At 43.5% G+C, this 24,106-nt stretch overlaps 1 protein-coding gene and 2 pseudogenes across 30 annotated transcripts in view; all 3 read left to right on the top strand.

Moving 5' to 3' along the window:
• Nucleotides 1-24,106, top strand: part of LOC101938858 (protocadherin gamma-C5-like) — a 415,891-nt gene that overhangs the window by 274,400 nt on the left and 117,385 nt on the right. Inside the window, exon 1 of one of the 30 annotated variants that reach the window (XM_065555814.1) lies at nt 11,359-11,618. The exons of 25 other annotated variants lie outside the window; for them this stretch is intronic. In XM_065555814.1, the coding sequence (XP_065411886.1) occupies nt 11,574-11,618 (45 nt within the window). In that variant the 5' untranslated portion in view covers nt 11,359-11,573. 4 more of the 30 variants (XM_065555801.1, XM_065555781.1, XM_065555815.1 and 1 more) reach the window with 4 other exon arrangements.
• Nucleotides 2,955-4,548, top strand: LOC135972157 (protocadherin gamma-A4-like; annotated as a pseudogene).
• On the top strand, nt 4,594-9,534 carry LOC101937228 (protocadherin gamma-A5-like; annotated as a pseudogene).

Raw genomic sequence — 24,106 nt, 5'->3', positions numbered from 1 at the left:
TGTTCTTGGGCGTCTGGGTGAGGAGGCTATGGAGCTTGGGGAGGAGGGCTGTTGGTTACACAGGGGCTGTAGCGGCAGTCTCTGCTCCTGCTGCCCTTTCCTGCAGATCAACCATACGCTGGAGCATATCAGTTTGATGCTCCAGCAGCCGGAGCATTGGCTCTTGCCTTCTGTCTGCAAGCTGATGGACAGAGTGCAACTGAATGAATCTGTAAACTTGGGGGTCATGACCTATGATTAGAAAATTGCTAATATATACCTATTTATAAGAAAGGCGAGAAAGTGATCCAGGAAACTGCAGGCCTTTGAGTTTGACCTAAATTATATTCAAGGTCTTGGAACAAATTTTGAAAGAGAAAGTAGGTAATGACAAAGAGGTAAACGGTAACGCGGATGAAATACAACATAGTTTTCTGAAAAAGGTAAATCATGTCGGACCAACCTGATCTCCTTCTTGGAGAAGATAACTGATTTTTTAGACAAAGGAAATACAGTAGATCTACCTGGATTTCAGTAAGGCATTTGATACAGTTCCACATGGGAAATTATTAGTTACATTGGAGAAGAAGGAGATTAATATGAGAATTGAAAGGTGGATAAGGAACTGGTTAAAAGGGAGACGACAACAGGCCATACTGAGAGGAGAACTGTCAGGCTGGAGGGAGGTTATTAGTGGTCAATCACAGAATGACTATGAGCCTCCAAAGTGATGCAGCCATGAAAAAGCTAATGCAGTCCTATGATTCATCAGGCAAGGTATTTTCAGTAGACATAGAGAAGTGTTATTACCATTATACAAGGCCCTGGTGAGACCTCATCTGGAATACTGTGTGCAGTTCTCGTCTCCCATGTTTAAGAAAGATTAATTCAAACAGGAACAGGTGCAGAAAAGGGCCACTAGGATTATTAGAGGAGTGGAAATCTATACTGACAGGAGATTCTGGGAGTTTAGCTTGTTTAGCCTAACCAAAAGAAGACTGATGGGAGATATGATTGCTCTCTATAAATGCATCAGAAGGATCAATACCAGGGAGGGAAAGGAGTTATTTAAGTTAAGCACCAATATTGACACAAGAACAGATGGATATGAACTGGCCCTCAACACGTTTAGTCTTGAAATTAGATAAAGATTTCTAACCATCAGAGGCGTGAGGTTCTAAAATAGCCTTCCAAGAAGAATAATGGGAGCAAAAACCCTAACTGGCTTCAAGACTGAGCTTGATAATTTTAGGGAAAGGAAGGTATGATGAGATAACCTACAATGGGAAGTGGCCTATCTGCAACTGCTAGTAGCAAATATCCCCAATGGCTGGAGATGGGACACTAGATGGGGAGGGCTCTGAGTTACTACAGACAATATTTTCTCAGGTGTATGGCTGGTGGGTTTTGCCAACATGCTCAGGATCCTACTGTTCACCATATTTGAGGTTGGGAAGGAATTTTTCCAGGGGTCAAATTGGCAGAGATGGGGGGGGGAAGGTTGCCTACTTCTGCATCATAGGGCACGGGTCACTTACTGGTTTAAACTAGAGTAAATGGTAGATTCTTTGCAATTTGAAATCTTTAAATCATGAGGAATTTAAGGACTTCAGTAACTCAGTGAGAAATTATGGGTCTATCACAGGCCGTGGGTGGGTGAGGTTCTGTGGCCTGCAATGTGCAGGCGGTCAGACTGGATGATCACAATCGTTTCCTTCTGGTCTTGAAGTCTGTGAGTCTCAGTGACCAAAGATGCAGAATAAACCAAATAATCATGTGATTTTATTCATTATATGGGTAGGCAGTTTGTCAAACTGGTATTACTACCAGATATGTGGTATATATCTGTATATGTGTGTGTTGGGCATCTGTATATAAATGCACATGTTTGTCTGTTCATATTTTGCATTTATGCATTATTGCTCTTTTGTGGTATAATTTTCAATGAAGCCTCTCATTCTATTCTCAATTGTTAACTGACTGTTAAAATTACAAGAATTGAAAATTTATGGAGTACAGATTATTTTATAAAAACAACAAGGAGTCTGGTGGCACCTTAAAGACTAACAGATTTATTTGGGCATAAGCTTTCGTGAGTAAAAACCTCACTTCTTCGGATGCATCCGAAGAAGTGAGGTTTTTACTCACGAAAGCTTATGCCCAAATAAATCTGTTAGTCTTTAAGGTGCCACCAGACTCCTTGTTGTTTTTATAGATACAGACTAACACGGCTACCCCCTGATACTTGACAGATTATTTTATGTCACCCATTTTACAGAGCTCATCCATTGTGAGCACTCATGTTTTCTGTATTCCTATTTCATCAATTGAGCTGGTAATGAATACTGTAACTTAAATGGCAGATTTGACCAAGTCAAAATATCTCAGATATGAACAAAATATTACTCCATGTGATATATGTATATGTTACGAATAAAGTCACTAAAAGAGGATATTAGAATATGACAAGTGACCACACGAATGACATTCAAACAGATGGACTGTTAGATTAAAAGACATATATCTGATATGTCTAGAAAAATCTGAGTATGTATAATTCATACACAACCATATTTAAACTACACCAACCATTATCAGTAACTCTTTCAAAGGAATAAAATGAGATTCCCCCAGCATCCAACATTTTGTTCCTTCCCTCGGCATCAGGTATATTTACCAAAGAAACAGCAGGTGGCTTGTTTACAATATTAAATCTCAAATATAAATACCGCTTTAAAATTTCCAGCATGGAGATACTGCATTTATTGGTTGAGGCTCTGAGGGGCACTGTTCACGTACAAGGGGAGAAATGCAATGAGAGATCGAGCCAGCCCAGCCCGCAGATACTTAGCACAGAACACAGAGTGAACAGATTCACACACACACCGGGTCTGGACAACAGCAAAGAACAACATTAGCTGAAATTGGATTTGGTTTAATTATTGACAGTTTTGGAAACATTTACCCAAAGATAAAACCTAAACGGAGACCTTTTCCCTGACAGAGAATCAGATGCTTCTCCACATCTCCACAGGAATGGCAGATATACAAGGCTCTGGCACTGCAAAGGGCGAGCTCTGTTCTGCTTTATATTGGTTACCATTTTGAAGGTAGTGTCTGGGCAGATTTGCTATTTGATTCTGGTGTAAATGGAGAAAAGATCTTTCATGGGGAATGTGGCAAAGGATCTGGGACTGGTTGTAAAGCAGCTCTCAGACCCGGCATCCGCTTTGTTTCCAAAGGTAGGACTCGGTATTTTGCTTTGAATTTTGAGAGGCCGTTTACTCACCACGGAAAGGATAGACAGAGAGCAGATCTGTGACGGGCTGGAGGGAGTGTCTGTTAAACAGTGAGGTTATAGTGGAGGATAAAATGAAGCTTTATAGAGTTGAAATTGAAATCACAGATATAAATGACAATGCTCCTAGCTTCCCAGCAGAAGAAATTGAGATAAAAAATAGTGAAACAACAGCTCCAGGGTCGCAATTTCTTTTCCCAGAAGCACAGGACACAGATTTTGGAACTAATACTCTCCAGAGCTACCAGCTCAGCAGTAATAGGCACTTGTCTCTCGGTGTGGAAAATGGATCAAATGGAGTAAAATATGCTGAATTGGTGCTGGAAAAGTCTTTGGACAGAGAAGAAAAAGCTGTTCATGATCTAGTCCTCACAGCTAGACATGGGGGGATCCAATCAGGTCTGGCACTGCGCAAATTAGAATTATCGTTCTTGATGCAAATGACAATGTGCCGGTTTTTAATGAGCCTGTCTAGAAAGTGAACATTTTGGAAAATTTGCAGAAAGGTTCCAGGGTGGTTACGTAAAAGTCACCAATCTGGATGAAGGAGTCAACAGATAAAATACTAATTCAGGAAAATAACAGAGAAAGCTTCCAAAATATTCCACTCGGACTCAAAAAAGGGTAGAATAACATTCATGGGGAACCTGAACTTTGAGGAATCTGCGTTATATGAAATTGAGGTGCAAGCGTATGACGAGGGAGGCCATTTTGACAGATCAAAAGTTGTCATTGTGGTCAATTATGTGAATGACAACGCTCTTGAAATTATTATCAGGTCTCTCTTCAATTCAGTCCCCGAGGACTGTCCACCTGGGACTGTGATTGCCGTATTAGACGTACAAGATTTTGAGATTATTGTTGAAGAAAAAATGAAGCTTTATAGAGTTGAAGTGGAAATCACAGAGATTAAAGACAATTCTCCCAACTTCCAGACAGAAGAATTGGAAGTAAAAATCAGTGAGACAACAGCACCGGGATCGTGGTTTCCCCTTCAGGAGGCGCAAGACCCAGATTTAGGGATAAATTCTCTCCAGAGCTACCACCTCAGCAGTAATAGGCATTTCTCTCTGGATGTGCAAACTGGATCAGATGAAATTAAATATTCCAGAACTGATGCTAGAAAAGTCTCTGGACCGCAAAGAACAAGCTAGATCCATGATCTAATCCTCACAGCCACTGACGGGGGAGATCCAGTCAGGTCTGGCACTGCGCAAATCCGTGTTATTGTTAACGATGCTAATGACAATGCACCAGTTTTTAGTCAGCCTGTCTACAAAGTTAATGTTTTAGAAAATATGCCTATGGGGTCCAGGATGGTGACAGTGAAAGCGACTGATCCGGGTGAAGGAATACCCCAAGAGGTAAAATGTCATGTCACCTCAGGTCGGGATGCAGAGATAAAGTTTCTTGTCACCTTAAATGATTGCTTCTTGGAGCAGCTGGTCCTGTAACTCACCAGAGGAGAGGCAATTCTTGATTTAGTCCTAAGTTGAGCACAGGATCTGGTCCAAGAGGTGAATATAGCTGGATCATTTGGTAATAGTGACCATAATATAATTAAATTTAATATCTGTGTGGTAGGAAAAACACCACAGTGACCCAACACTGTAGCATTTAATTTCAGAAAGGGGAGCTACACAAAAATGAGGAGGTTAGTTAAACAGAAATTAAAGAGTACAGTGCCAAAAGTGAAATCTCTGCAAGCTGTGTGGAAACTTTTTAAAGACACCATAATAGAGGTTCAACTTAAATGTATACCCCAAATTAAAAAGCATAGTAAGAGAACCAAAAAAGAGCCACCATGTTGCTTAAACAACAAAGTAAAAGAAGCAGTGAGAGGCAAAAAGGCATCCATTAAAAAGTGGAAGTTAAATCCTAGTGAGGAAAATAGAAAGGAGCATAAACACTGGCAAATGAAGCATAAAAATACAATTAGGAAGGCCAAAAAAGAATTTGAGGAACAGTTAGCCAAAGACTCAAAAAGTAATAGCAATTTTTTTTTAAGTACATTAGAAGCAGGAAGGCTGCTAAACAACCAATGGGGCCACTGGACGATCAAGGTGCTAAAGGAGCACTCAAGGACGATAAGGCCATTGCGGAGAAACTAAATTAATTCTTTGCATTGGTCTTCACAGCTGAGGATATGAGGGAGATTCCCAAACCTGAGCCGTTCTTTTTAGATCTGAGGAACTGTCCCAGATTGAGGTATCATTAGAGGAGGTTTTGGAACAAATTGGTAAATTAAACAGCAATAAGTCACCAGGACCAGGTGGTAATCACCCAAGAATTCTGAAGGAACTCAAATGTGACATTGCAGAACTACTAATTGTAGTCTGTAACCTATAATTTAAATCAGCTTCTTTACCAGATGACTGGAGGATAGCTAATGTGAGCCAATTTCTAACAAGGGCTCCAGAGGTGATCCTGGCAATTACAGGCCTGTAAGTCTGACTTCAACCAGGACAAACTGGTTGAAACTATAATAAAGAACAATATTGTGAGACATACAGATGAACATAATTTGTTGAGGAAGAGTCAACACAGTTTTATTAAAGGGAAATCATGCCTCACCAATCTACTGGAATTCTTTGAGGGGGTCAACAAGCATGTGGACCAAGGGGATCCAGTGGATATAGTGTACTTAGATTTTCAGAAAGCCTTTGACAAGGTCCCTCACCAAAGCTTCTTATGCAAAGTAAGCTGCCACGGGATAAGAGGGAAGGTGCTCTCATGGATTGGTAACTGGTTGAAAGATAGGAAACAAAGGGTAGGTATAAATGGTCAGTTTTCAGAATGGAGGGAGGTAAATAGTAGTGTTCCCCCAGGGGTCTGTTCTAGGACCAGTCCTATTCAACATGTTCATAAATGATCTGGAAAAAGGGGTAAACAGTGAGGTGGCAACATTTGCAGATGATACAAAACTACTCAAGATAGTTAAGTCCAAAGCAGACTGTGAAGAGCTATGAAAGGATCTCTCAAAACTGGGTGAGTGGGCAACAAAATGGCAGATGAAGTTTAATGTTGATAAATGCAAAGTAATGCACATTGGAAAGCATAATCCCAACTATACATATAAAATGATGGGGTATAAATTAGCTGTTACCACTCAAGAAAGAGATCTTGGAGTCATTGTGGATAGTCCTCTGAAAACATCCACTCAATGTGCAGCGACAATCAAAAAAGTGAACAGAATGCTGGGAATAATTAAGAAATGGATAGATTATAGGACAGAAAATATCATGCTGACTCTATATAAATCCATGGTACGCCGATATCATGAATACTATGTGCAGATGTGGTCACCCCATCTCAAAAAAGATATATTGGAATTGGAAAAGGTTCAGAAAAGGGAACTAAAATGATTTGGGGTATGGAACAGCTTCTGTATGCGGAGAGATTAATAAAACTGGGACTTTTCAGCTTGGAAAAGAGATGGTTAAGGGGAGATATGATTGAGGTCTATAAAATCATGTCTGGTGTAGAGAAAGTAGATAAGGAAGTGTTGTTTACAGCTTCTCATAACACAAGAACTAGGGGGTCACCAAATGAAATTAATAGGCAGCAGGTTTAAAACAAATAAAAGGAAGTATTTCTTCACACAACACACAATCAACCTGTGGAACTCCATGCCAGAGGATGTGAAGGCCAAGACCATAATAGGGTTTAAAAAAGAACTAGATAAATTCATGGAGGATAGGTCCATCAATGGTTATTAGCCAGGATGGTCAGGAATGGTGTCCCTAACCTCTGTTTGCCAGAAGCTGGGAATGAGCGACAGAGGGTGGATCACTTGATGATTACCTGTTCTGTTCATTCCCTCTGGGGTACCTGGCCCTTAGTCTGATCCAGTAGGGACATTCTTATGTTCTAATACTCAAATCAGAAAGATAACTAATAAAGCTTCACGGACATTCCACTTGGATTCAAGGACGGGAGAATTAACAGTCGTGGGGAACATGGATGCATCCCAACTCCCTGCCCTGAGCCCCCTGCGGCACCCTGCACCCCCATGCACTCCAACTCTCACCCCTGAGCCCCCGTCATACCCCGCACCCCTCCTGCATCCCAACCCCCTGCCTTGGGCCCCTTCCTGCACTCAGCATCCCTCCTACACCTCAACCCCCTGCCCTGAGCCCCCTCCTGCACTCTGCACCCCTCCTGCCCCCCCAACTCCCTTCCCTGAGCCCCCTCATACACCTCTCACCCCTCCTCTGCCCCAATCCCTTGCCCCGAGCCCCTTCCTGCACACCGCACCCCCTCTCACACCCCTCCCACACCCTGCACTCCCTCCCGCACCCCAACCTTTATGATGAAACCAACAGAACTCCACTGGCCATCACCTACAGTCCTCAGCTTAAACCTCTCCAACGCATCATCAGTGATCTACAACCCATCCTGGACAATGATCCCTCTCTTTCACAGACCTTGGGAGGCAGGCAGTCCTCGCCCACAGACAACCTGCCAACCTTAAGCATATTCTCACCAGCAACCACACACCACACCATAACAACTCTAACTCAGGAACCAATCCATGCAACAAACTTCAATGCCAACTCTGCCCACATATCTACACCAACAACACCATCACAGGACCTAACCAGATCAGCTACAACATCTCAGGTTCATTCACCTGCATGTCCACCAGTGTTATATATGCCATCATGTGCCAGCAATGCCCCTCTGCTATGTACATTGGCCGAACTGGACAGTCACCACATAAAAGGATAAATGGACACAAGTCAGATATCAGGAATGGCAATATACAAAAACCTGTAGGAGAACACTTCAACCTCCCTGGCCACACAATAGCAGATGTAAAGGTAGCCATCTTACAGCAAAAAAACTTCAGGACCAGACTCCAAAGAGAAACTGCTGAGCTTCAGTTCATTTGCAAATTTGACACCATCAGATCAGGATTAAACAAAGACTGTGAATGGCTAGCAACTACAGAAGCAATTTCTCCTCCCTTGATGTTCACACTTCAACTGCTAGCAGAGGATCTCAACCTCCCTGATTGAACTAACCTCGTTATCTCCAGACTGATTCTTGCCAGCATATTTATACCTGCCCCTGGAAATTTCCATTACATGCATCAGACGAAGTGGGCATTCACCCAGGAAAGCTTATGCTCCAATACATCTGTTAGTCTTAAAGGTGCCACAGGACTCTCTTGCTTTTTACTTCATTACTGGAACTCAGATCCAGGGAGCTCCGCTGTCCTCCTCCTCCATCTCCATTAACTCCGAGACTGGGGCTCTCTACGCTCTGCGCTCCTTCGATTACGAACAGTTCCGGGAGATTCGGTTCCAAGTGCAGGCTCAGGATGGGGGTTCCCCACCTCTCAGCAGTAATGTCTCCGTCACTCTCTTTATACTGGATCAGAATGACAACACTCCGCACATCTTACACCCCTCCTTTCCCACCGATGGCTCCATGGGAGTGGAGTTGGCCCCTCGCTCCTCCGAACCGGGTTACCTGGTCACTAAGGTGGTGGCGGTGGATGCAGACTCCAGGCAGAACGCCTGGCTCTCCTACTGCTGCTGAAGGCTACAGAGGCGGGGCTCTTCTCTGTGGGACTCCACAGCGGAGAGATCAGGACAGCGTGCTACTTTCTCGACAAAGATGTGCTCAAGCAAAGTCTGGTGGTTTTAGTGAAGGACAACGGGCAGCCCCCTCTCTCTGCCACGGCCACTGTCACGGTGGTGGTGGCTGACAGCATCCCCGAAATCCTCTCCGATTTAAGCAGCCTCTCAGCTCCTGTAGACCTCCAGTCCAGCCTCACCTTGTATTTGGTGAACGCTGTGGCTTCCGTTTCCTGCTTCTTCTTTACCTTTATCATAGTGTTACTGGCCCTGAGGCTCCGCCGGTGGAGAAACTTGCAGCTGTTTGACTCCTCGAGTGTGACTTTCAGTGGCGTTCCCGTCTCGCAGTTTGTGGGGCTCGATGGAGTCAGAGCTTTTCTTCACTCCTGCTCACATGAGGTTTCTCTAACCACGGACTCCAGAAAGAGCCAGTTCAACTTTTCCCAAACTATGCATATACTCTGACTAGTCAGCACTCTTGTGAGATTAAAGAATCATATTCTAATTACTGAGAAGTTAGACAATAACATGGATCAGACGTCCATTCAGGTCAACTAATATCTGCTTAATCTTGTGATTTATATTTGTAAATATAGGTAGCTGTTAATCGTTAGAGAATTACTGAGTGCATCAAGCGTTTGGGGGCCTGTATTAGAGAGAATGTTGTGGGTCGGGGAGAGAGATCAATTCTCGGTTATACTAGATGTTTTTCTTTTAAAGCTTTGATCACCGGAACCAGACTCTGGCATGCTATTCGGAATTGAGTTTGGAGTCAATGTTGTCCTCAGAGTATTGGACGGATACGTGCATATAAATATATTTTATGTAATAATATTTACATTGTGAACCCATTTAGAAAACAAATTTCCTATTTCCCTTTTGCAGTTCTCATTAAACGGTGTTTTTTTCAAAACTTGAATCTGCTTTTAATCTGTGATACTATATAAGTTACCTTACTTCAGATATTACAAAGTAAGGACATTTTTCTATGTTTTTAGAAACATAGATCGGAGAGAATAAGAATGTTACTGAAGGGCAAAATGTTCCAGTGACAGCACAGTTCTCAATATTAACTTATTTTTATAAACCAGTGTATTTAACTCCAAATATGATTTCATCTGACTTTCCGTATTGCAAATAATTCAGGGTAGAAATGCATAATCATGAAGCAAAAGGTATGTAAATATTTGATTAAGAAGAGACTATTTCGACAGTCCTGCAATAATAATGTTCTTTTGACTTATATTGAGCCTTGAGAATTTGAGAGAAATTGATGACACATTACAATAATATGTTTTTATAGCATGTAGTTAGTATTACCAAAAATATTCTGTATGCGGTGTTGTAGCCGAGTTGGTTCCTGGATATTAGATAGACAAGATGGGTTAGGTATTGTCTTTTATTGGACCACCTTCTGTTGGTGAGAAAGACAAGCATTCAGGTAAGAAGAAAAGCTCCGTGTAAGCTCGAAAGCTTGTCTCTCTCGCCAACAGAAGTTGGTCCAATAAAAGAGAAGATTCTAACATTTATTGTATTTTTTATTAAAAGAGTAATATATGTTTCCATAACACATTGTTTAAAGCAATCAAAGAAAGGCTAACTCAAATATGTTTGTATAGTGGGCACGTGATTATACTTACATTATTTGACGGTCTCCTTTGTCTTTGCATCACTTTTTGAATACATTGGCTCACTGGGACTCAGTTCACTTTTCCATTCATGTTTAGTTTTTGGAATGTTTGGAAAACTATTAAAGTGCTCTTTAACGCGGTTCTACGAGAGAAAAGCGCCTGATTTTCATTATAGCTCAACTCAAGAGAAATGTTCTTAGTACTTTTTAGAAACAACCTGTGTACTCTGAGTGGGCAGATTACTTTCGAAGGAAAGATAACCTAAAAGTGACAATAAGAGCTAACCACGAAAATAGTTTCGCTGGGGAGTTTAGATTTATATTTTGATCCCGCAATCATTCGGTTTAAAAACCATTGCTTTCTGTCAAACACTTTAGAACTGTGCTTAGCTGAATCTTACCCACAGTAGTGTTTGCAGAGGATGTGGTTATTACATGGAAATTGTTGTTCTTGTACATATTCATTACACACACAGACACCAAGACGTACACCCACACATACACGCATATATATATGTAAACAAAGGCAAAAAATTTCAAGAATTTTAAGTTTTACACTTGAAATCAGTAAATAGACACAAACACACATACACACACATATTCAAAAAGCATTTAGATTTTACATTTATACTTATGTTAAGAAACACTATTGTTTATATTTCACGGCAATGCTTTTACTTTACTACATGTTTTGCATTTCCATGCAAATTAGAAGAAAAAAACACAAAACATGCATGATTGTGAGTAGAGCTGCACCGGCGCCTTGATAAGATCGCTGCTATTGCAGTTCTCCCGTTGAGACTCGGAGTGCCGCTGTTGGCCAATGCGGAGCCAGGGCTGGAGCCGGAGATCCATCCGAGCCTCCTGCAGTGTGATTGCTCCGTCACACAGCGCGGATCGCAGAGGAAACAACAGAGAGACCTTCACAGTCCGGCTGAGAAAAGGGAACGGCTGTTAGAACACACAATACGAGAACGTTTACCCCTCTGCCGCGGATTCCTTTGCCCTGATGGGATTTGTAAACATCTGATGTAACCAAAACAAACAAGGAAAGGAGAGAGTAAATCTGGCACAGGCCGGGATGGAAATCAGGCGCCGAGAGCCGAGCCGGGCAGTCACACGGCAGGTACTGTTGTTTCCCTTCTTATTGTCTTTGTTCTGCCGAGCGGTCTCGGAGCACTTTCGTTATTCCCTAACTGAGGAAATGGCCAAAGGTTCCCTTGTGGGGAATCTCGCCAAGGATTTGGGATTAAATACCAGAGAACTGCAGCAGCGGAAGCTCCGTGTCAGTTCGGAAAAGCAATACTTCAGTGTGAATGGGGAAAATGGCAACCTGTATGTGAATGGCAGGATAGACCGGGAGGCGATATGCGGGGAGACACCCCTTTGTGTCCTGACACTCGAAACGGTGGTGGAAAATCCTTTGAATGTTTTCCATGTGAATGTAGCAATCCAGGACATTAATGATAACGCCCCGCGGTTCAAGACAAACAACATTGACTTAGAAGTTATTGAATCAGCATTGCCTGGTGCGCGGTTTCCACTAGAATCTGCGCAAGATCCAGACGTTGGGGTCAACTCAGTGCAGAATTACCAACTCAGCAAGAACCCGCATTTTACCCTGGTTGTGAAGGAGAGCCCGGAGGGAAATAAATACCCAGAATTAGTGCTGGAAAAATCTCTGGATCGCGAAAAGCAAAACTCTCATCACTTGATCCTGTCGGCCGTGGATGGCGGAGATCCAGTCAGATCCGGGACTGCTCAGATTAGGGTTAATGTCACTGACGCCAATGACAATCCCCCCGTATTTACCGAGGAGATCTACAGAGTCAGCCTGAGGGAAAACCTACCACGGGGCTCCTTGGTGCTTCAGGTGAAAGCCACGGATCAGGATGAAGGGGTACATGCCCAAATCACATACTCATTCAGCAACATACCAGATAATGCGCGTTCGTTATTTTATTTAGATCCTGAGAAAGGAAGAATTACAAATACACGGATTCTAGATTTTGAAGACACACATAAATACACGTTGGGCGTAGAAGCCAGGGACGGGGGTGGCCAGTCCGCTCACTCGAAAGTTCAAATAACAATACTTGACGAAAACGACAATGCCCCGGAAGTGACGTTTACATCTGTGTCCAGCCCGGTAGCTGAAGACTCAGTATCCGGCACAGTGATAGCTTTGATCAAAGTTCGTGACCAAGATACGGGAGAAAACGGAGAAGTCACGTGTCTCATTCAACACAAATTGCCTTTTAAAATAGCGGTTTCGTCAAACAGTTACTACAAGCTCCTCACAGACAGCACCCTGGACAGGGAGAGTACCCCGGAGTACAATATCACAATCACAGCCACAGATAAAGGCTCTCCCCCTCTCTCCACCCAGAAAACCATCCTGTTGCAGATCTCGGATATCAATGACAACGCCCCTGTATTTGAGAAACCTTCCTACAGCGCCTATGTGCCAGAGAACAATCCCTCGGGGGGCTCTATTTTCAGTGTAAAAGCCTCAGACCGGGATCTGGACCGGAACGCCCGAATCACTTACTCCATCCTGAGCAGCAACCTCCAGGAGCTGCCTCTCTCCTCCTACATCTCCATTAACTCCCAGACCGGAGCTATCTATGCCCAGCGCTCCTTCGACTATGAGCAATTCCGGGAGTTTGAAGTGCAAGTGAAGGCCCAAGACGGCGGGTCCCCGCCTCTCAGCAGCAATGTCACCGTCAGGGTGTTTATTCTGGATCAGAATGATAACGCCCCTCGCATCCTGTACCCTTCCCTGGGAGCCGATGGCTCCGCCTTGTTCGAGATGGTCCCTCGCTCCGCCGAGGCAGGTTATCTGGTGACTAAGGTGGTGGCGGTGGATGGTGACTCAGGACACAATGCCTGGCTCTCCTACCATCTGCTCCAGGCCACGGAACCGACGCTCTTCAGCATGGGGCTGCACAGCGGGGAGATCCGGACAGCCCGCGCCTTTGCGGACAGCGATGCTGTGAAGCACAGGCTGGTCACCCTGGTGAAGGATAACGGGCAGCCGCCTCTGTCAGCCACAGTGACTCTCAACCTGGTGTTTGCTGAGAACTTCCAAGAGGCTCTTCCGGAAATGAGCGACCAATCGGGTGACTCGGCACCTCAGTCTGATTTACAGTTCTACTTGGTGTTGGCTTTAGCTTTGATCTCATTTTTGTTCCTCCTGACGGTTACACTCGTCATTCTGATGAAATTGCGAAGGTCAGGAAATCCCAAATTACTTCAGTGTTTTGGTCCTGACCCTTATTCAAATACCGGCCGCAGGTTCCCACCAAGCTATGAAGATGGGACTTTGCCTTACACTTACCAGCTGTGTTTGTCCTCAGATTTAACGAGGAATAAATGTACCTTCCTGAAACCCAATGCCCAAATGGCAGAGAATATTCTGTGTAGTGACAGCTCTGGGATGCCATTTATTGGCAATGGATGTAGCAGTTTACAGGCTGAGACGGAGACTACTGGGGAGGTGAGCTTCTTTCTTCATGCGTAATCTGATATTTTTACATCGTAGGCAGTCATTGTGAAATACTGCCTTAATGTTCTTAGGTGTATCTCGCTTTTATCTCGATAGTGGATGAGGTATCACATATATAAGTGAATTTGTTTTCAGAACAAAAATTCCTGCATGGCAGAGAAATATTATCTCCGTTTATAGATGACGAAATGAGACACAATGGTATGTAACAGAGGAATTCTGCATTTGAATCTAAGATAAAACTCTATCTTCCCAATTCCCTATCCACTTCCTTAATTGCACGTCCATTCTTACTTTCCAAATCAGAGCCTCGTTTCTCTCATTACAAAAGGTCTAACTGAAATAAGTACATTATGTAGAAATATTTATGCATCTCAGATATGATGTATTTCTTCCAAAGAAGACAAAAATATTAAAGTAATCTAATTTTAATATGTAAATTTTCTTTAATGCTCTTCTATATGCTTTTTGAGCACCTCTTCTTTACGATCTTAGGTGGCTGTTATAATCACAAGTATTTAAATATTTTGACCGACTTTTCATATTTTTCTTGAGACTTTTATAGCATGATATTGGGATATGGTGTCATATAAGGGCATAATTGTTTATGATTTTATTTCCTATCAGTGGTAGAGCAATGCCGTAATTATGCAGGGCACCTGAAATGTGATGATAAAAAAACCTCACAAAATGTCATAATGTATTCTGTATATGCCACACAATTTATATAGTGGAAATATTTTACAAATAGTTCACAGATTTTAAAATGTTGTAGAGTATTTTTCTGTTTTTATCTGCTCTTGTCAAGCCAAGTTTTCTTGGCTACCGAGAATCCAAATATTCACAGATCATAAGAGCCACAACAATCCTTAAAATGCATATACATGATATGTTCTGGAGTTGGCCCTCTTTGCACTTTCCAGAGCTAGGAGCAAATACTGAATCCAATGGACATGTTAAACACTTATTTTTCAATAGCGTAGATATACTAATAGCCCTCCAGAATCTCGATATATCGATCCTTAGAATTGTCACTGAAGCATGATTAAATATTGACTATCATGGCTCTGGGGTTAGTTTAAATATTTCAGCGGGGGAGGAGCATACTCCACAACTGAGGGGAAGAAGGAAACATTTCCCTGGAATGCTTATATTTCAGAATGTCGCATTTTTGAAGGACTCCGCGGTTTGGAAATCGTAGAAGTTAGAACATAAGAACATAGGTTGTCCTCAAAGGCACGCAGTAGTGCTCAAAGTGCAGTTGAAGTGGTCAAAGATGCATGCCAAATTGAAGAAACGTGATCTTATTCATCTCTTGGCTCCGTAATTTATCAAATGGATATTACTACCACATATGTGATATGTATCTGTGTATATGTCTATGTTGCTCTGTGTATATATATACACACGTGTTCGTTTCATATTTTGACTTCATGCATTATTGGCATATATGTTCTTCTTGTGGTAGCATTATCAAGGAAAATTAGACTAGATATTAGGAAACTGAACTTGAAAACTACCAGGCTGGGAAATACACAGAGTAGGAATTGTTTTATAGTACCCATTTGACAAAGTCTACCCATAGATAACACTTAAAATTTCATTTCACCCATTGATTTGGTAATTCATGTTTGGTAATTAAATGACGAATCTGACCAAGTCAAAATATCTGAAATGTGAACAAAATTTGACTTAATGCTGCAGAGATATATATCAAATCTAAGGTTACTAAACGAAGATATTGATATATAACAATTGCACAGTATGTGAGTGAAAGCCTAAAAAAATCACTTATATTTAAAAGCTACATATATACATAATAACTCAAGGGGAAAATGGAGATATGTCTAATTCATATGCAGTCAGATTAAAATTACAAAAATATTATCAGTAAGTCTTTTAAGGAATAAAAGATTCGTCACTGACAACAGTTTTGTGGATTTCCTGTGCATATATCAGACTCATATTTGCCTAATAAAAAGAACGCAGCATATTTTAAAAAATAAGTGTCAAATATAAATACAAATCTACAAATTCCAGCGCAGAGCTTCTGCAGTAATTGGTTGAGACTCTGAGCGCCGCTGTTTACCAATCAGGGAGAAAGACGCGAAGAGAGATCCAGCCAGCCCAGCACCGCTGTTAGACAGCACAGAGCACAGAGATCAGACTCTCACTCACCGGGTTTCTCTGGACTAAGCATTAATGGACGATACCGGCTGAAATAGGCTTATTGTTTAACACCCGATATTTTCGGAAACATTTGGCAGACATTCCCTGACGAATCGGCGGCATTTCCACATTACCATGGGAACTGCAGATGCACAAAGGCTCCGGGACTGCAAAGGGCAAGCCCTGTTCTGCATGATACTGGTTACCGTTTGGGAGGCAGTTTCTGGGCAGATTCGCTATTTTATTCCGGAGGAAATGGAGAGAGGGTCTTTTGTGGGGAATATCGCAAAGGATCTGGCGCTGGATGTACAGCAACTCTCAGACCGCGGAGTCCGTATTGTTTCCGGAGGTAAGACTCAGTACTTTGCTTTAGATTTCAAGAGCGGCCATTTATACATCACGGAGAGAATAGACAGAGAGCAGATATGTGGTCGAGTGCAGAAGTGTTTGTTAAACTGTGAAGTTATAGTGGAGGATAAAATGAAACTTTTTCCGGTCGAAGTTCAAATCACAGATATTAATGATAATGCTCCCAGCTTCCAGTCAGAAGAATTCCAGTTAAAAATCAGTGAAACAACAGCGCCAGGATCACGGTTTTCTGTGCGTCAGGCAGAGGATCCAGATATGGGACTAAATTCCATCCAGAGCTACCAACTCAGCAGTAACAGGCATTTCTTACTGGATGTAGAAACGCGATCTGATGGAATAAAATACGCTGAACTGGTGCTGGAAAAGTCTCTAGACCGGGAAGAACAAGCCGTTCACAATCTAATCCTCACAGCCACAGACGGGGGAGATCCAGTCAGATCCGGCACTGCGCAAATCCGCGTTATTGTTCTCGATTCTAATGACAATGCCCCGGTTTTTAGCCAGCCTGTCTACAAAGTGAGCGTTTGGGAAAATGTGCCTGAAGGTTCCACGGTTGTTACAGTAAAAGCCACTGACCTGGATGAAGGAGTCAACAAAGAGGTGAAATACTCTTTCCAAAAAACCACAGACAAAGCTCCCCAAATGTTCCACTTGGACCCGAAAACGGGTGAAATAACAGTCGTGGGGAAACTGGACTTTGAGGAAGCTGCATTGTATGAAACTGAGGTGCAAGCGCATGACGTGGGAGGTCTTTTCGACAAATCGAAAATTATAATCGTTGTTAGCGATGTGAATGACAACGCTCCGGAAATCTCTCTCAGGTCTTTCATCAGCTCGATCCCCGAGGACTCTCCCCCCGGGACTGTGATCGCCCTTTTAAATGTGCAAGATGCAGACTCAGGAGAGAACGGGGAGGTCACGTGCTCCGTACCCGGCAACCTCTCCTTCCAGCTGAAGAAACCCTTCGATAATTATTACAGTCTGGTGACTGACCGAGCCCTGGACAGGGAGCAGGTGGCAGCATACAACATCACAGTGACCGCCACGGACAATGGGACTCCTCCTCTTTCTACAACCACCACGATCCCACTCCGGATTTTAGACACGAACGACAATGCCCCCTTCTTCGATAAAATATCCTACACCGCCTACGTCACGGAGAATAACCCGAGAGGAGCCTCCGTTTTCTCCCTGAAGGCCAATGACCCCGACGAAGGGAAGAACGCTAGAGTCACTTACTCTGTTACCGAGGGTCAGATACAGGAAGCTCCGCTGTCCTCCTACATCTCCATTAACTCCGAGACTGGGGCTCTCTACGCTCTGCGCTCCTTCGATTACGAACAGTTCCGGGAGATTCGGTTCCAAGTGCAGGCTCAGGATGGGGGTTCCCCACCTCTCAGCAGTAATGTCTCCGTCACTCTCATTATACTGGATCAGAATGACAACACCCCGCAAATCTTACACCCCTCCTTTCCCACCGATGGCTCCACGGGAGTGGAGTTGGCCTCTCGCTCCTCCGAGCCGGGTTACCTGGTCACTAAGGTGGTGGCGGTGGATGCAGACTCCGGGCAGAACGCCTGGCTCTCCTACCAGCTGCTGAAGGCTACAGAGCCGGGGCTCTTCTCTGTGGGACTCCACAGCGGCGAGATCAGGACAACGCGCTACTTTCTCGACAAAGATGCGCTCAAGCAAAGTCTGGTGGTTTTAGTGAAGGACAACGGGCAGCCCCCTCTCTCTGCCACGGTCACTGTCACAGTGGTGGTGGCTGACAGCATCCCCGAAATCCTCTCCGATTTAAGCAGCCTCTCAGCGCCTGCAGATCCCCAGTCCAGCCTCACCTTGTATTTGGTGATCGCTGTGGCTTCCGTTTCCTGCTTGTTCTTTATCTTTATCATAGTGTTACTGGCCCTGAGGCTCCGCCGGTGGAGAAACTCGCAGCTGTTTGACTCCTCGAGTGTGACTTTCAGTGGAGTTCCGGTCTCGCAGTTTGTGGGGCTCGATGGAGTCAGAGCTTTTCTTCACTCCTACTCACATGAGGTTTCTCTAACCACGGACTCCAGAAAGAGCCAATTCAACTTTCCCAAATCAAACTATTCAAATACTCTGACTAGTCAGCAGACTTCCGAGATAAAGAATCCTATTCTAATGACTGAAGAGTTATACATTAATAACGGGGAAGAGACCTCTGTTCAGGTGAGCAGATATTTTGGCGCTTTCTTATTTGTGTTTAGATATAAGGACTTTTGAATATATAGCAATATTCTAAATGTACAGGAGGGGGTGTTATATTCAGCATAATGCACATGTAATTCATTTGGAAGTGTTTTGGAAACCATTGTAACTCCCGGAGCATTTGGTCAGACCTTATAAATTTTGTTTTGTGTCACAGAAAAGACATATCTTAATTCACTTTACTGATGAAATAATAATTCATTTAAAACCTGGCATTATCTTTATCTATTATAACGGATACTTTTCATTGCCTGAAATAGTATAAAGGTATTCATATTTTTAAAAGGCATAATTTTAAAAAAAAGATTGGCAGAGAATATGAACGGTGTTTTAAAGCAGAGTGAATAGGTATCTGCTTGGCTGTCAATATTATTTTAATTTACAAATCAGCTTACTTGAATTCCAATTCGATGTTATTGCAAACTATATGCCCTCAAAATCCATGAGGAAATTAAGGTTATGTTATTCTGAGAGGTATTGGTGACTGCAGCCATCATAAACCTCTTTGAGACTGGGTGTGAATACACTTTTAAAGTAACGTAGCTGTCAGTATAAGTTAATGGGAAGCCCCTCACCTAAAACAAAAAGGGGTTGTGAACCCACCCGGAAGTTTGGAGTGAGTGGGAGGAGGGCTGTTGCTGAGTAATGTTTGTGTGGTGGGGTGGAGGAGAGGCATAACGTACAGACACTAAACTGAGAGAACTTTTGAGTCTGGTGTTGGCTAAAGAGTCTTGGGTCTATAAACTTAGAAACTGATCCTTTTTTCCTTCGGTCCTCCTGTCTTTGGAGAAGAAGGTCTTTGTACATTCACTGTAAATAAATAAGTCTGCATCAAAGAAAATACCAGACTCCATCAACTTCTGCTTCCAGCTGAAACCTCCCCAGGGCCCAGAAATTTGACGAGCAGCTGGAGTGAAAAGGGAGCAACAGTTATAAATAGTTATTTAGGATGAAGATACTATTTGAACATTTTTCCATGTCTTGTAATAATAATATTCTTGTGTCCTAGTTTGGGGCCCTGAGAAGTTGCCATATATGTGTGGCAGATTATACTAATGCTTTTAAACATAGCTAGTATTAGAAGAAATATTCTAACATTTCTTAGTCACGTTTATCTAGGAAGAGATATGTTTTTCAACACCACATGGATTAAGAATAATTTTAAAATGTCTAACTGAAATTTCCACGGTGAGTGGACCGATTATAGATAACTTATCAGTCAGTGGTGTACGGATATTTGACAGTATTATTTTATCTTTGCATCGTAGGGCAATTTTTAATATACGGATTTACTAGGACTGATTTTACCTTTCCAGAGATGCTTCAAATCTGGAACACTTCAGGGTATGTTTGGAAACCTTTTACTGTGCTTTTTAGTGCAGTCTGTTTCTGTAGGAGAATTCTGCCTAGTGTGTATTTATAGTACAATTTGAGAATGGAAACTTTCCTTTGTTGCTTTAGAAACACTCTGTGTATTCTGAGTGGACCAAATAGTTTGAAGGAAAAAGAGAAGCTAAAACGGGCAATAAGACTCTAAAGCTAACTCAGAAAATGGCTTAGTTCAGAAGTTTACTTTGAGGGTTAGAGCCCGCTGCTACTCATGTGCGCTCATGTCATTCACGTATTAAAAATGCTGACTCTGTCAAACAGTATTGGCTGTGTCTCACGGGTATTAGTGATTGTGGTAGATGTGATTCTTTAAATAGAACTTGTTGTGAATGTTGGAAAGTTCTCCTACCTATTCATATTCAGATATACAAATATAAATATACTGAAAGAATCACTGTCACCACATACACACAAACGATACAGAAAACTCAATAATGTCCGAGATTTGCACTATCCTTGAATGGCTACACACAAACATACGTACACAGTATTTATAGTCGAGACTTTTACATCTCATCTGTGATTCATTTGTTTACAATTAAGAGAAATCGTTTTACAAAACTGTACACTTAGAATACATTTTGAACAGAAAAAAAATATCTCCCACGAGAGTCCTAGTGCTGCTTCGTCGCCCATAATAAAATCACTGCTATTGCAGTTCTCGGGCTGAGACTCGGAGTGCCGCTGTTGGCCAATGCGGAGCCAGGGCTGGAGCCGGAGATCCATCCGAGCCTCCTGAAGTGCGATTGCTCCGTCACACAGCGCAGATCGCAGAGGAAACAACAGAGAGACCTTCACAGTCCGGCTGAGAAAAAGGAACCGCCACAGAGCGCTCTGTACAGCTAAGAAGACAATCAGGACTCTATTTGCACTACTTGATCGCACATTTCTTCAACCCGAAGGGATTAATGAAAACAAAGAAGACAGCAAGAATAGTGCAGATCTGACAGGGACCGGGATGGAAATCAGACGCCGAGAGCCGGGCCGGGCAGTCACACGGCAGGTACTGTTATTTCCCTTCTTATTGTCTTTGTTCTGCCGGGCGGTCTCGGAGCAGATTCGTTATTCGATTCCTGAGGAAATGGCCAAAGGTTCCCTTGTGGGGAATCTCGCCAAGGATTTGGGACTGAGTGTGAGAGAACTGCCCAACCGGAAGCTCCGTGTTGTCTCTGCAGCTAAAAAGCAATACTTCAGCGTGAATGGAGAAAATGGCAACGTCTATGTGAATGACAGGATAGACCGGGAAGAGATATGCGGGATATCTCAACTCTGCCTCATAAATTTCGAAACTGTGCTGGAAAATCCCTTGAATGTTTTCCATATAAATGTCGCGATCCAGGACATTAACGATAATGCCCCGCTTTTCCTAAAAGATAATATCGAACTAGAGATTATTGAATCTACTTTACCAGGTGCCCGTTTTCTCCTGGGAAATGCTGAAGATCCTGACGTTGGGATGAACTCTCTGCAGAGTTATCAGTTGAGCCCCAATCAGGATTTCATCCTGGAAGTCAAAGAGAGCCGGGATGGCAATAAGTATACAGATTTAGTGCTGCAGAAACCCCTGGATCGGGAGAGCCAGCGCAGCCTTCACTTGATCCTCACGGCTGTGGATGGGGGAGAGCCGCAGAGAACTGGGACCGCCCAGATATGGATTAATGTCACCGACGCCAATGACAATCCCCCCATCTTCACACAGGAGCTCTACAAAGTCAGCCTGAGGGAAAATGCACCGACGGGCTCCTTAGTGCTTCAGGTTAAAGCCACCGACAACGATGAAGGTTCAAATGCTCAGATCAGCTACGTCTTCAGCAATATTCCAGAAAAAGCCCGTCAGAAATTCAGTCTGGACCCAGAAACCGGGAAAATTACAGTGAAGGACCCTTTGGACTTGGAAGAGTCACGTGATTATCGCATGGCAGTAGAAGCAAAGGATGGAGGCGGACTAGTGACACACTGCAAAGTGGAAATCGAGGTTCTTGACGAGAACGACAATGCCCCCGAAATGACACTAACATCCATGTCCAATCCAGTCCCAGAAGACTCACTGCCCGGGACAGTGATAGCTCTGATCAATGTTAACGATCAAGATTCTGAAGATAATGGAAAGTTCTCCTGCCATTTGCAGGATGATTTGCCGTTTAAGATAATATCGTCCTCCAATAATTATTACAAAATTGTCACAGACAGCACTCTGGACAGGGAAAGGACCCCGGTGTACAATATCACAATCACAGCCATAGACAAAGGCTCTCCCCCGCTCTCCTCCCAGAAAACCATCCTGTTGCAGATCTCGGATATCAATGACAACGCCCCTGTCTTTGAGAAACCTTCCTACAGCGCCTATGTGCCAGAGAACAATCCCTCCGGGGCCTCTATTTTCAGTGTAGAAGCCTCAGACCGGGATCTGGACCGGAACGCCCGAGTCACTTACTCCATCCTGAGCAGCAACCTCCAGGAGCTGCCTCTCTCCTCCTACATCTCCATTAACTCCCAGACCGGAGCTATCTATGCCCAGCGCTCCTTCGACTACGAGCAATTCCGGGAGTTTGAAGTGCAAGTGAAGGCCCAAGACGGCGGGTCCCCGCCTCTCAGCAGCAATGTCACCGTCAGGGTGTTTATTCTGGATCAGAATGATAACGCCCCTCGCATCCTGTACCCTTCCCTGGGAGCCGATGGCTCCGCCATGTTCGAGATGGTCCCTCGCTCGGCCGAGGCAGGTTATCTGGTGACTAAGGTGGTGGCGGTGGATGGTGACTCAGGACACAATGCCTGGCTCTCCTACCATCTGCTCCAGGCCACGGAACCGACGCTCTTCAGCATGGGGCTGCATACCGGGGAGATCCGGACAGCCCGCGCCTTTGCGGACAGCGATGCTGTGAAGCACAGGCTGGTCACCCTGGTGAAGGATAACGGGCAGCCCCCTCTCTCCGCCACAGTGACTCTCAACCTGGTGTTTGCTGAGAATTTCCAAGAGGCTCTTCCGGAAATGAGCGACCAATCGGGTGACTCGGCATCGCAGTCTGATTTACAGTTTTACTTGGTGCTGGCTTTAGCCTTGATCTCATTTTTATTCCTCCTGACCGTTACACTCGTCATTGTGGTGAAATTGCGAAGTTCAGGGAAACCTAAATTACTTCAGTGTTTTGGTCCTGACTCTTATTCAGAGGCTAGCCATAGGTTCGCACTGAACTATGATGATGGAACTTTACCTTATTCATATCAGCTGTGTTTATCCTCGGATTGCAAGAAGAATCCTAATGTCCAGATAGCAGAGAATATTCTGTGCAGTGACAGCTCTGGGATGCTATTTCTGGCCAATGGAAGTAGCATCTTACATGCTGAGAAGGAGACTGCTGGGGAGGTAAGCTTCCAATTTCATATTCATCTTTGTTTGCAGATTTTTAAATTATATGTTTACCTCTTCAAGGAGCGTAGGAGGTCATTGTGAAACTGAACGTGAGTAATTTTTTTGGCTATTATGTGATACACATCACTGGAATCTCTGAAACATGGATTAATCATAGAATAATGAAAATATAAAAATGGCAAGGACCTCCCAGCCCTCTCTACCGTGTCAGGACCAAGGAAACCTATACCATCTGTGACAGGTGTCAAGCTGTTCTGCAATGAATCAAGAGCCTGGACAGACTGTTAGGAAACAGGGCACAATCCCCTCTCATTCCCCCCCCCTTTGGCTGTGAATTCTATATATAGTTTTCACCAACCAATTATCAAGTTTGAACACGTTAACAGCATTAACATGGCGTCACAAGCAGTCCCCTTGGATACTCCAATCTGTCTCACCACCATGGTAAGCTTGCCATTGTGATAGATGGTCCCTTCCACCAATGATCACAGCAATATTCAGGTTACTCTCGGTCCCAAAGGATCAGTCACTTACCCCAGGTCCATTGCACTTTAGGTCTCACATCAAAGAGGCTAGT

This window comes from Chrysemys picta, chromosome 8 (genome assembly GCF_011386835.1).
Source record: "Chrysemys picta bellii isolate R12L10 chromosome 8, ASM1138683v2, whole genome shotgun sequence".
In the NCBI taxonomy this organism is placed as follows: Eukaryota; Metazoa; Chordata; order Testudines; family Emydidae; genus Chrysemys; species Chrysemys picta.
The sequence above is the reverse complement of the archived record's forward strand: the minus strand, read 5'-3'. Positions and strand labels throughout refer to the sequence as shown.